Source organism: Colletes latitarsis, chromosome 8 (assembly GCF_051014445.1).
Source record: "Colletes latitarsis isolate SP2378_abdomen chromosome 8, iyColLati1, whole genome shotgun sequence".
Lineage (NCBI taxonomy): Eukaryota > Metazoa > Arthropoda > Insecta > Hymenoptera > Colletidae > Colletes > Colletes latitarsis.
In genome coordinates this window covers 23,599,054-23,612,230 of record NC_135141.1, presented here as the reverse complement: position 1 = coordinate 23,612,230, position 13,177 = coordinate 23,599,054, and the positions used below count along the sequence as shown (strand labels likewise).

The 13,177-nt window shown below is 39.2% G+C and overlaps 2 protein-coding genes across 4 annotated transcripts in view; one reads left to right on the top strand and one right to left on the bottom strand.

Moving 5' to 3' along the window:
* Positions 1 to 13,177, bottom strand: part of LOC143345118 (cholesterol transporter ABCA5) — a 32,708-nt gene that overhangs the window by 8,606 nt on the left and 10,925 nt on the right. For all 3 annotated transcript variants that reach the window (XM_076771931.1, XM_076771933.1, XM_076771932.1), the window contains exons 4-13: positions 10,077 to 10,198; positions 2,282 to 2,455; positions 2,006 to 2,187; positions 1,672 to 1,876; positions 1,503 to 1,578; positions 1,054 to 1,207; positions 689 to 875; positions 468 to 611; positions 198 to 348; positions 32 to 105 (exon numbers count right to left, since the gene is read on the bottom strand). In XM_076771931.1, the coding sequence (XP_076628046.1) occupies positions 32 to 105; positions 198 to 348; positions 468 to 611; positions 689 to 875; positions 1,054 to 1,207; positions 1,503 to 1,578; positions 1,672 to 1,876; positions 2,006 to 2,187; positions 2,282 to 2,455; positions 10,077 to 10,169 (1,440 nt within the window). In that variant the 5' untranslated portion in view covers positions 10,170 to 10,198. The remainder of the gene's footprint in view (positions 1 to 31; positions 106 to 197; positions 349 to 467; positions 612 to 688; positions 876 to 1,053; positions 1,208 to 1,502; positions 1,579 to 1,671; positions 1,877 to 2,005; positions 2,188 to 2,281; positions 2,456 to 10,076; positions 10,199 to 13,177) is intronic.
* LOC143345119 (tubulin polyglutamylase complex subunit 2) lies at positions 3,501 to 6,219 on the top strand. Its single transcript, XM_076771934.1, has 2 exons — positions 3,501 to 3,829; positions 4,905 to 6,219. The coding sequence occupies exons 1-2, from the start codon at positions 3,586 to 3,588 to the stop codon at positions 5,483 to 5,485; spliced, it is 825 nt and encodes a 274-aa protein (XP_076628049.1). The 5' UTR covers positions 3,501 to 3,585; the 3' UTR covers positions 5,486 to 6,219.

Sequence of the window (13,177 nt, the reverse complement as noted above, 5' to 3'; positions counted from 1 at the left end):
GATACTTTGTGTTGTTATGCATTAAACCCACCCGTGGAGCCTTCCTCTGACACCAGAATCTCGGCGTAAAGCAAAACCAAGGAGTTCTTTTTATTCCATATTCACCTAGGATAAACATTTATTTAATATTTAATTTATTTTTAATTATAATTCCAGTAAAGCATTAAACGGTACAAAAAATATTTGAGTAAACGTACTAGGTATGACGGAATCGAAATAGTAGGCTAAACAGGCGTACAGAAATATGTCTAAAGTCATCATAATGAGACTTCCACCAAACGGTATACCGGGTCCTGACCAAAGATTATCAAAGTTTACCCCTTCACCTTGTAAATCCAATACAAGAGCCTGCAGAAACGAACGTCAAGTCTTTTACCAAAATCACTTCATTGAATTTCGCTATCTTTTTGTGTTAATATTTCATTTAGTAGATACAAAAATCAACAATACGTTGTTTGGATACAAACCTTATCCATTGCTAAAGCAACGCCCGTTGGACTGAGAAGAGAGACTACCCAGAATGAAATTGAACTAGAGTCATTCACGAAAACTTGGATAAAGTACATCAAGCTTAATATCGTCACTGCAAAGTTGCCGAGTACACCGGCGGTCTGGAAAACAGAGTTACAGTTGTTGAATTTAACATTTACATAACAACAGCACAATAAAGCGTCGTTCGAATGCTTACCCGTGACTTGTCGAAGAAAGGCGTTATCATGAAAGCAAACATGATTATGGAGAAACTGTAGAGCACTACTAAAAGGAATATCGGTAGAAAGTGTGTGTGCTGAAACATTTGCAGTGTAAAAAGTAGTATCACCCCAACGGCGGATAGTAACAAGACAAAGACGCTGTAGATAATGAACCACGACAACCTGAAACGAGAAAGGAAATTATTTCTTAATCGTTCGAGTAAATTCGAAAACTTTCGCGTGAACTTTTCTACCGATTGCTTCATGCAAGACACGTGTCATTAAACATGCGTTGCTTGTTGAAAAAAAAAGGGAAAAAAATAGAATTTGTAAGCGGCGCTACCGTAAACTGCAAACCTACCAAAAGATAGAATCTTTTAGGCCCATTATCTTCATTCCTTCCTTGATCTTTTTCTCCTTCTCACCGACTATCAGAATCAGGAGATAAGTGACGAATTGCGAAAGAGCCAGAACCATAAAGAGAGGTATAACAACTCTAAAGGCCAGCATCCAGTCTAAATAAAACATATTCTTAGAAATATGCCCGCAAAACAAAGTAAAAAAAAAGTTGTTTAACACGTTGACTGTTAAACATACTTGTGGTGTACTTGTTAGTCCGGTCACCAGTTATCGCTATGACAGTCAACGTGTTAAATATAAATTTAATTTCTAAACAAAGGTACCTTCTTTCTTCTATAATCATTAGTCTACTAAGTTTATTCTAATATCAGGTAGATAGTATTTATTACTCATCGTGCAAAAACGTACAAGAAGATGATAATCTCTCAAACATTTAAGACATAATTTCACCTGCAGTAAAGGCTTCCTTTGGGAACATCTCGAGTTTAACATCCGGTACGGTTACATCATTGTTTCCTGTGTCTAGCTACAAAGTGCCAAACGTACACAGTTGCGTTAGTATCGTGCATTAAGCGACGGTAAATTTTTATTTCGGTAAAACGGAGTATTCAAGACGTACTCTTATCTTTGTAACATCCATTATCAATTGCAACGCCAGGAAGCCGGAGTGCAAGTAATTGTTCACGGGGCATGATCCACCAGTCTCTATCGACAATACGCCACCCATCCAGTGGCTCGTGTCCTTTCGACAAGTAACTGGGGCGGAATACAATTCGGTCGGCGAAGGTGGATTCGTGTATGAAGGATTAGTTCTTATCTCGTATCTAGGAAGCATACGAATACAAATTTAACCTTTTGCGGTCCCACGTCGAGCCAGATTATTAAAGAAATATTAAAAATGTCTTGGACTGCAAATGGCTAATCCACGTCAGATTATACAATGGAATCCTTACAGGAGACGTTGAGATATAGGCTGAGAGTCTTCGAAGATAACTGCTATGGGTACACTGTAAGGGTCTCTCCAATACGCCGCTTGCAGATCGTCTTTTGTGTCGAACACCATAAAATTCAGGGGAAGCTTGCCGGGATAATCCCACATTGACAACCACAGGGCGTTCATCGAGTTCAAAAAGTTCTAGAAAAGGACCAACGTTGTAGAAACGACTGGAGGAATATTACTTAAAATTGTACTCTACTCTTTCCTTCGTAAATTCTTTATTAATGTGTACCAAAGTTTCCGTCGAGTTGGGAACAACAGCCACCGTGTTGTTCTTGTACCCGTTGAACGTCTCGAAAATCCCACCCTCTTGTCTCTGCGTTGTCATCGCAGGGTAATTCGGATTCGGTGGCAAGACTTTTACCACGATCAACACGCCTAAGGTGCAAAGGGGCAGGAAAATCTCCTGTAAATAGGCAAATTGAAGGAATCATAAATCCATCGTAGTGTTACTCCTAAACTCAACAAGTTTCATGCATTCTTTTCAACTTATCGACGAACGCTTACAGGGAAATATGGCGCACAGATAAAGGATTGGTAATTGTTTGATATTTGTTTTTATCAACCGATGTTCGTATTCGAGCGAAAACTGTCCCAAATTAGGAATAAAACGCTTTCAGCATCGTGGGACCGAACAATACGCAAATCCATCGGAGGAAAAATGGCAGGAAACGTTTAATGACCGGTTTAGTCGTATGCACGAACGTATTGATTGCGACGGGGAATTATTCTGAAAAAATATGAACGAATAAGGCAGTATAGCAAAAGTTTTCTAGCGATGTACGTAACAGACGCAAAGCGTGGGGTACAAAAAAAAAAAAGAGGGAGACATTTTTTGCTCCAGATCTGGATATGGTAAGCTTTCAACTCCGCTAGAATTGGTTCCGGGGCGTTGCTGCCCTCGATTGATAGTTAATAATGCAACTTGAAAATTCTATATAATTATTCCACATTCGAAATGGTAGGGCCAGCAGTGAAAAGAAACTCTCTCGTGCGTGCATAATAATTAGTCCACCTGCACCCTCTCCCACACCTGTCGTGCAAACCTGCGCAAGCGGTTCGATACGACGACCCACCGCCGACGAATGCTGAAAAGTTAGACACGGAGGTTCGGTTTGATATTCGGTCACCATGGCGATCAACAACCGTACGATTTTAGCCATCGGGACGACTGTCCTCGATTCCCCGAATATTAGAAACGTTTCGGGATCCCGTCGCGAACTTTGACAATAATCGGGAATCGAGAAATTCCGAACGGGGAAGAAGTGTAAACTGTTAAGGGCGATTGGGGAAACTGAAGAATTCCAAGATGAAGTTCGTCTTGCGAGCGTATCCTACGAGGAGACCGCACGGAGTGGACTGATTACGAAACATCGTAGGTACAGTTGCTTAAAGGTTTTTTTTTTAAATTGGTAATAAAATAGACGCTTCAGAGTTTTAAAAATTATACTTTAAAACGAGAGGAAAATTTTCACGAACATTGTCGGTCCGAGACTCGAATTTGATCGCGACAGGGTCTTTTTTCACGAGGTTGACATGTCCTTCTACGTGGACGTCGTTACCGAGGATTCCTTCTACGAGAACCTGACGCTGGGCGTGGTGAAGCTCCTCGAAAACGTGCCATACGTGAAAAATGTACGAGTAGAAAGGAGAAACGGATGCGAGTTGACGACCATCGTCAACTGGGAGCAAAGGCATTGCTGCCTTCTCCCAGAGGATGTTCGAAACTTCTATCTCTCGATCGACGGCTTTCAGCTTCTGTGGAACCTCGAGATAGCAGGTAACCCATTAAGATAATTATCCACGCGTTTCCAGTATTCCCTTTGTTAGGGTTTCACCCGCGCCATATGTTGTTCCTCTTAGCGTTTCTGTCCCTTGGAATTTTCCGCCAATTATTAATCAGAAATTATTAACGATCACTCGGTACTTCCATTCGTATCGTTTCAAACGGGAGAGATCAATACTATCGTTCTGTTGTTCCCGTGTTTCCGGGACTAGAGTTCCTGGCCGAGCTGTTGGATTATTATACACTCGAACCGAATAATGAAACCCAAGAAATCGTCCACGGAATAGCACTCGAAGCCAAGATTGGATCGTTCAAGCACCCCTCCTCGATGGTATGGAGAATATTGAGAGGGCTAATAATTCTAGGTTTTTACCAGGGTGTAAAAATGCTTGATGTAAATATCTTTACTTTTGCTATCAGTTGTTTCTTTGTAGGCTCCGTCTTTGGTTCATAAATCAAAAAGCCATTTATTTCGAGCGAATAGAATGTCTTTGTCTTTAATGTTTTTGGTGACCTGGATTGTCGCCATGTTCAACGTGCTGGTTGTGATAACAGAATAATTGCAAACGAAATGCATGGATAAATATGTGAGAACAGAGACATAATTAGTCACATCGATACTTTACTACATTCTTTGAGCACCTTGCTCTAATATTTTCGCAAACAGGGCAACGAGAAGAAATGATATATAAAAAAAAAAATTGATATACAGTGTCATTTAATACAAAGTGCAATTGCACTTTACAGATGCACTCGGAAAAAAGCGAGGTCGTAGGAAGATAGACCTTGTTATACCATTCAACATTTTCCTCTACAATTTCGTTCTATCTTCAACGAAACACGAGGTACAACTCGTCCCCAATTGGATGACGTAACCTTATGGCAGTGGTTTTCAAATTTTTCGAAGAATACCTTGCTAAAAAAAAGAGAATTTCTGCTAATTTCGTTCGAAATTAAAGATTATTCAACGTTAAACTTCCCAAGTTTTTTTTTCTAGAAATGATACAAATAGACGTTACTCCCCCGCTTTGAAAAATACCGCAGTGCGAGTAATTTCACGGTTTCGCAGGCGAAGAATTCTCGGTGGGTCGCATGGAAATCGGCAGTTTCTCTTCCCTGAAACGGTACAACGCCAAAGAGCCGCAAGCGGAATCCACGAAACAGGAAGTCGATTCGGAGAGACCAGAGACGGAACCCGGAAGCGCGACCAGCCTCGAGGACGTGATTTCTCTTCCGCACAGTGACTCGCGTAGCTGCAAGATGTTCGAGATCGGCCGATGTTTCCCAGAGAGTGGAAAGGCCAAGGTTTATCTGGTGTACCGTACGAAACCAGAACAGGAGCCCCCGAGCGTCTGGTTGCATCGAGAAGACGCGGATCGATGGTACCACTTGGCGGGCAATTTCACCGTGTACTTTCGTATGATGATCGTCCATCTTGGTCTACCGATGTGGCAGTGCTGCGTGGCTGCTGTTCCACTGCCCACGTGGGTCGAGCAAGTCTACTTCCTCGTTGGTCCACACCTACTGCCTTCTACTGTCGAACCCGTCGAGACCATTTCCACTTCGATGTGGAACAACGGACCGATCAACGTCCTAGATCCCGCTATTTTCAAGGGAAGAGAGAAGCAGAAGATCTCTCGAAAGAAATGAGCTTATACAGTCTTCGTCCTCTATTGTACTTGATATTAAAATTGGTACCGTTTAATATTCTTACTTTACACAATACATTTGTTCGACACTTTACACGACAGCTAGGTCCAAAAGGACAAAGATTCTCCGTAGTTGCGTAACCATCTTCAGATCCGTCTACGCTTCCGTCATCCTTTCATCCCGCGGAGAATAATACACACGCAATCATCACCGAAATTACGAGACGGATCTCACGATCGACTTTATTTTAAGATCGCTAGAGGAGGTCGCTACGATATGATTGCGTTCGCTCGTTTTCCGGATCAGACTTGTCGCTAAATGCATTCTGCTTCGTTCGTTGCTTGATTTAAAGGAAATGCAGATGAAAGCAACGTTTTTTTTTACTTCTCACCGTGGACGATCGTCCAAAGTGAACCGTTAATTAAAGAGAGTTGGTTCGCGATACGATCCGATCGAAATCGTAAAGGAAACGAAAAAAGAGATGAAAGTTGTAGAGAACAGAAAAATTCCGCCGCGCAAAATGGGCACGCAAAAACATCCGCCGAAAACGAATTGGCAAGGCGCCCTCACGGTTGGCAAACGTGGCCGTCCGCGAAACGCAGTCGTTTCGTCGCCATTCGTGGAAGTCTACGGACACCCTCTTTCTCTCTTTTCCCAAGTTTCGCGATTGTAGTTGGCAAATTCAAATATACGCTGGCGTCGAACGTCCACATGTTTCTCTTCTTTCGCGTTTTTTCTTTTTTTCTCTCGTCTAATACGTACTCGATTCGCCTTACGAGGCTCCTTTACGGTCGGAATCGGTCGTCAGTTCGCATTCAAGAACGCTTCGTTTGTTTTATATTTCAGTACGGATTTCCTAGCAAACTTCCAAATCGGTAGAAATATACGATAATTCTTGTTGTTCGAGAAAACATAATTTCGCTGGCACTCGCGAGAGCTGCGGGGTTTTTTCTTTTCTTCTTCGGGCACCGGCGACACCAATACTGCTCTAGTTTGGAAAACATTTCCGCATTATCTATCGAAAAGTTTGGCCATTTTAATTAATTACCAAGGAAGTAATTAAAATTCAAAAATTTCAATTGCGAAACAATGCTGTTATAAACGAATTCCGATTAATTTTATTATTAACTCAGATACCCCTCCAATGTTTAAAAAAGTTCAATAACTTTTCTTCCGGGCGGAACATAATTTCGTTGCTATTTTCGGAAGTTCCTTCTTCTTAAGTATCAACATTGCCGAGATAACTCTTGATTTACAAAATGTTTCCACGCTATCTCGCGAAATGTTTATTCTGTCGTTCCTCAACGGCGGGCACAGGCATTCGTTTACATATTAGAACATTCCACAGTTGTGTACTCGACTAATTTGTGTACTATCCTTAAGAAGGTTCCAATTTCTCGAGATCCAGCAGCGTCTCTGACTGTTTGCAGACAAATGTTCGTGTCTCGATAAAGTAACCAAATATCGAAATACTAATTACTATATCGCATAACGAGAGCGAAAATCTGTACAACGAATAATTTCACGAGCGAATTCAGATGGCAGAGTTAAACGATTCGTCCGGTGTATTCTTGTTTAGCGAAAACCTTCTATCATTTGTTGACGCGAACCGCATTTCTGAAAAAAAGTTTCCAAATCGTAAAAGTAATTGTTACTCGTGTGGTAGAATTGCACTGAATATTTTCAATCTTTTTTGAAATATCAGCTTAACAATGTACCTCCAATTTGAAAAAAATTCCTGTCCCCTGGGGAGCACGTTTCCATGATCAAATTTCGAACAATTCAACGTCGCTCGTCAAACCTCTGCGTCAATTTTCTGGGATAAAGGGTCGACCAAAGGGGCAGAGGGGAAAAGCAAACCTAAATATAGCTCGTTAGAAGCAGAGAAAATCGATTTATACATAAAATAAGTATTCGCGTCTATACTTAGCCCCGCCCTCCTAACGCGAGTCACTCGATTAAAATATCTTCTACCATAAAATTGTTAAACCTCGCCGATGACATAAAGCGGAATAAAATGCGTGTGTAGTAATATGTGGTACACTCTGTCTTATAAAACATCGTTCGCTCATTATCGACGACACGTTACTTTATATTTCTTTATCGTTCAGGAATCGAAACAACAGTTTCTGCTCGAAGAACGATATTGCATCAAACATATACAAAGTGTGCCGCGCCATTGGGACAAGCTGTATTTTCAAAACAATTATCGATGAATAAAAATATCGTATCGAACGATAATCTGAAAATATTGTATGCAGTTTCATGCACTGGTGTATCTGTAAAAAACAATTGCACCTTTTTGAAATGTTTGAGAATCTTCACAGGCGAATAAAGCGTAGGAATTTACATATTTTATTTTGTATTAATAAAAAACAAATTTAAAAAAAAAATCGACAGGAGGTTGGTGTCAATTTTTTGGAGAAAAAGAATTTTTTCAAATCGTTCTAAAAAAATTATTTTTACTTGCAGAGGTCAATTACAATCATTTTTGGTCAATACACATACCCTCGAAATCCTACACATTTTTGAAAAAAAAATTCTTTACTGCAAATATAATATGTGGCCAGAGATCTGTAATTATATTCCTCGTTTTTATCGCTTCATATACAGGGTGTTCGGTCACCCCTGGGAAAAATTTTAATGGGAGATTCTAGAGGCCAAAATAAGGCGAAAATCAAGAATACCAATTTGTTGATGATGGCTTCGTTAAGAAGTTATTAACGTTTAAAGTTCCGTCAATACTGAATTTTTTTCTCGAAAATGCGCAGGATTTTTGGGGTATGTCTATTCAGCAAAAATGATTGTAATTGACCCCCGCAACCGAAAATAATTTTTCCAGAACGATTTGAAACTTTTCAATTTCGCCGAAAAATTTAGGCACCTACCCCCTGTCGATTTTCCTTAAAAATTCGTTTTTGATTTTTAATAATTTCGCTTGACGCCTTACGGAAAAGTTGTCTAATACTTTTTTGTAGGTACCCATGAGCTCTACTTCAGAAAAAAGTTTCATTGAAATATATTCACAATTGTAGGAGTTATGGCTGTTTGAAAATTGGACCGTTTTTATGGGGGTTTTCTCATTTTGCGGGGTCAAGGACCAACTTTTCGAATATTTTTATGATTTGTACATATTCTCCATCAAAATACGCGTAGTTTGCTTTTTTAAACATTAAAATCGTCCAATCCGTTCAGAAGTTATGATGTTTTAAACATTCGCATGAGATTTCAAGGAAGCATTTCTGACCTCACATTAGATTTTCGGTAAGGAATTTTTTCCTCGAAACTGGGTAGGATTTCGAGGGTAGGTGTAATGACCAAAAATGATTGTCATTGACCCCCGCAACTGGAAATAATTTTTCCAAGACGATTTGAAACATTTCAATTTCGCCGTAAAATTTAGGCACCTACCCCCTGTCGATTTTTCTTAAAAATTCGTTTTTCATTTTTAGTAATTTTGTTTGACACCCTACAGAAAAGTTGTCTAATACTTTTTTGTAGGTACCCATGAGCTCTACTTCAGAAAAAAGTTTCATTGAAATATATTCACAATTGTAGGAGTTATGGCTGTTTGAAAATTGGACCGTTTTTATGGGGGTTTTCTCATTTTGCGGGGTCAAGGACCAACTTTTCGAATATTTTTATGATTTGTACATATTCTCCATCAAAATACGCGTAGTTTGCTTTTTTAAACATTAAAATCGTCCAATCCGTTCAGAAGTTATGACGTTTTAAAGATTCGCATGAAAATTCGGGCAGAGATTTCTGGCCAGAAATTATATTTTCGGTAAGGAATTTTTTTCTCGAAACTGAGTAGGATTTCGAGGGTATGTCTATTGACCAAAAATTATTATAATTGGTCCCTGCAATCAAAAATAATTTTTTTAGAACGATTTAAAATTTTTTAATTTTGTTGAAAAATTTCACACCTTCTCGAATTTTTTTCTCCAAACTGGGTAGGATTTCCGGGGTATATCTATTCATAAAAAATGATTATAATCGACCCTTGCAATCAGAAATAATTTTTTTAGAACGATTTGAAAAATTTTTTTTTTCGCCGAGAAATTTCACCATCTACCCGAATTTTTTTCTCGAAGGAGGGTAGGATTTCGGGGATATGTGTATTCATAAAAAATTATTGTAATTGACCCCCGCAACCGAAAATAATTTTTCCAAAACGATTTGAAATTTTTTAATTTAATTGTTAATAACTTTTTAACGAAGCCTCCATCAACAAATTGGTATTCTTGATTTTCGTCTTATTTTGGCCTCTAGAATCTCCCATTAAAATTTTTCCCAGGGGTGGCCGAACACCCTGTATAGATATAGTCCAATTATCCGACATATTTGATTTTTCGACATTGCCCCAGTCCCGAGTATGCCGGATAATTGGAAATTTACTGTAGTTAGCAATCGATTTTTGTAACGTAAAGGGACACTAAAAGCAACTTCGTAAAATACTCGACGAAAATTTTGCGAATCGTCCTACTTTCTACGGTTCCAAGGACGTCAGTAAATCCTTAAATGTACTATATCTCGCGGAATCTATTTTACGATTTTCAAGGAAACAACGATGAAAAGTTGTACGTACCGCCGTAGTCTTCCGTTTCTCTCGTTTCTTCAGGAGCAGATTCCTCACGAGCATCGCTCGCAGCTGCGACAAGTAGACCCCGCACAAATCCATTCCGCGAGATTCACTCGTCCTCTCGATTTCTGCAACAGAAACGAACCGAGATCATCAACCGATTGAACGAGAGATGAGAACCGTTCGATCGAACAAAATATACAGGCGGATGTAACGAACTACACCGGGACGATCGGTTCAAAGCAATCAATACGACGTGTTAGTTCAAGTGCACGTGTCGCTTCTATAACTAACGGGGTGACCCGTTAGTGTGTGCCAAGTTTGGGAGTGCATCCTCTAACGTAACATCCTGATTGGAGCCAAATCGTTCGTATCGGTGCTTTTTAACCAATTTCTCGGGCTAAATGTTTGGAACCAGTATTTTTATTAAAGAAAACGTAAGAAAAAGCAAGTACGTTTATATAAATGTGTTCGACTGGGAAACGATAAAAACCTACGGTTAGACAATGTACTTACATAAGAACAATGTACGAAGTTATTAGCATAGATTGCATATCGTGTAAAAATTGTTGCAAAATAAGTTTACTATGTAGGATTTAGAACTCGACTAACTCGTACGTTCATTAAAACGTAGTAGGAAAAATTACGTAATATTAATATTTATAACTGATAACTTCCTGTACTTTGTTATGTAATTTTTGTACATTCGTGTATGGTTTATAAAAATTGCGATAAAATTGTTCGAATAATGCCCAACACCGCCCCAAACGCGACGAAACTGTTCGCCACGACCATAACTTCTTTGTCAAGGGCCTCTAACGTCTGTTTCGCAGAGAAACAGTCGCGATGTGGTCGATAATTCGTCGTTTGCACTATTTGAGCGTTCGCGCGTGTAGTAGCGAGCAATATACCAACGAATATGTCAAGGTCCTCGCATAGTTCTCTATCGTGGCCTACGAAACAAAAAAACCGATACATATTGTGCGGACCTGGTTCGTTGTACGATATTGAGCGATGGAGGCATAAAATGAAGGAAGGGGAAAGTGTGAAGCAACCGTCTATCTTCTGCACGGAATAATCAGCCATTCTCACGCGGAATTTTCATCTTTCAATTTATAGAAATTCCCAAATTCTTAGCAATTTTGACGATCGACTTCGGAGCTCGATGTAAGTTTGCTTTCGTTTTTTCCTTCAATTGTGCGACAACTTTAATATCGTCGGGCTCCAAACGAACGACAGTCGCATTCTGGTTAAAAAATAAGTCGAAACTGCGGAATAAATGTTTCTCACGCGAGGCTTCCTTTTCGAGAAAATTGACTTTGAAAATCAATTACCGGTGCCCGGCGGAGCGCGAGAACCACTGAGTCTGCTTTGTCGAATGCACCAGCGCGCGACCACTTTCAAAGCAGTTTTTCTCATAAACGAAAGTCCGGTTGAAAAATTCTCGCTCGTCCTTTCCCACGTATTTCGTTATGAAAAATCGTAACAGTTCGAAGAATTTTCATTAAAGCGGAAAATCGTAGAATTAATCGGTGTTTTTGAAAATTAATATATCAGGCCATCCCACAAACTCTGTCGTTTCTTACCGTATTTTATTTAGGCGTTTCTCATCAGTCTGATTTTCTATTTAAAAAAAAAATAAATCAAAGAACCGAATGAGTCTTGTACGTAACGCGAAGAATCACGATAGACATTCCTGAATCATCACTCGTGTCCAATTTTTACAGTCGATGCAATTACATAATAAAACATTCATTGCACATTTTTTTTTCTCTCTCGAGGTTGCATCACCATGCTAGCTTAAGCTGTTGCATAATTCTAACTTCGTTCCACGCGCGATCTCAACTTGCCATGTTTGAGCCCTTTTATTCCTGTCTCGAGACCTCGTCGAAAGTTAAAAAGCCCAGACAAGGAACAACTTCCACGGATTTACATTCGCCTCGGTTGTTTCGAGCGACTGAACAATTTTTCTCAAAGTTTTCGCAGTACGTATTACGACAAGAAATTGATTAACTCGAACCATTGAAACAGATCGCTTTAAAAACAATATTTTTCGATAACAGCGACAGGTTAATGACCTCACCAGCCAGAAAACCAACCTACACAACGACTTGCTTAGCTATTGATATTAACATTTCCCAGATTCGACAATTTTTTTATTAACAAAGCCATCCAAAAATGAGCTTAATTTATATTTGATAGAGAAATTCTAAGTTCAAAACCTTAACTGTTTCTTTAGCTAATTCTGCCTGGACATCTAATCGATAAGCTGTGATCGATAAACGTGCACAACATATTCAATAATTCCTAGAAACACAAGGTGATTGTACAAAATACGACAGACTGTTTAAATGTTTTTAGGTATAAAATGTTTATTTTGATAACGCCTCGATTGGAAAATTTACTTTCCGGTAAAATGTATTCCTCGATAGTATTTTAGCGATCAAAGCTTCTAATATTGCAGAGGCATTTAATGGTTTCGCGTTTTATTTTTCGCACGTTAAAACGGCAATGGTATTGTCTATATCCATACAATGGTTTTAATCGACAGTTAATCATCGTATTACGCTACATGGGTGTAACACTTGTGTCATCGAATTAAGCGTAACGCGCATGCACGTTTCGTAGAATCGTGAATTACCAAAGAAATTCCACTACCTGACAACAAAGCCAATAGAACCGACTAAAATCTAATCTATTCGACGGCTGTGTTCTCGGAACCTTTGAGCGTTTCGTCGAATCAACGACAATATTATCGCGATGCCTTCGCGAAAATTAATGACTAATTCAACTATCGAATCGAAACCTGTTTGCTTAATAGAAAAATGTTCTGTCAAGGTCAGTTCGATGCTCCTAAAATTTTTGTTAAATACTTAAAAAACAATTAACTGACGGACGTACGTATCGCGCGTAAGCTACAAAAGTAACACAACATAAAAACATGCGATTTCTGTGTTACGATCGAACAGTAGGATATTTCTTCTCGTCGTAAAAATTTTATGAATTGAAGTTTAAAATTAGTATACCATATGGCACCTGCGTCACTTCTAGTGTTTAAACGAAGAATACGTTACTATTTAAAAGAACGACACATTTTGAATTATGCT

Coding starts and splice junctions, on each gene's coding strand:
- LOC143345119 (XM_076771934.1), top strand. CDS start 3,586: ATGTCCTTCTACGTGGACGTCGTTACCGAGGATTCCTTCTACGAGAAC. Junction 3,830..4,904: donor GTGGAACCTCGAGATAGCAG/GTAACCCATTAA, acceptor ACGGTTTCGCAG/GCGAAGAATTCTCGGTGGGT.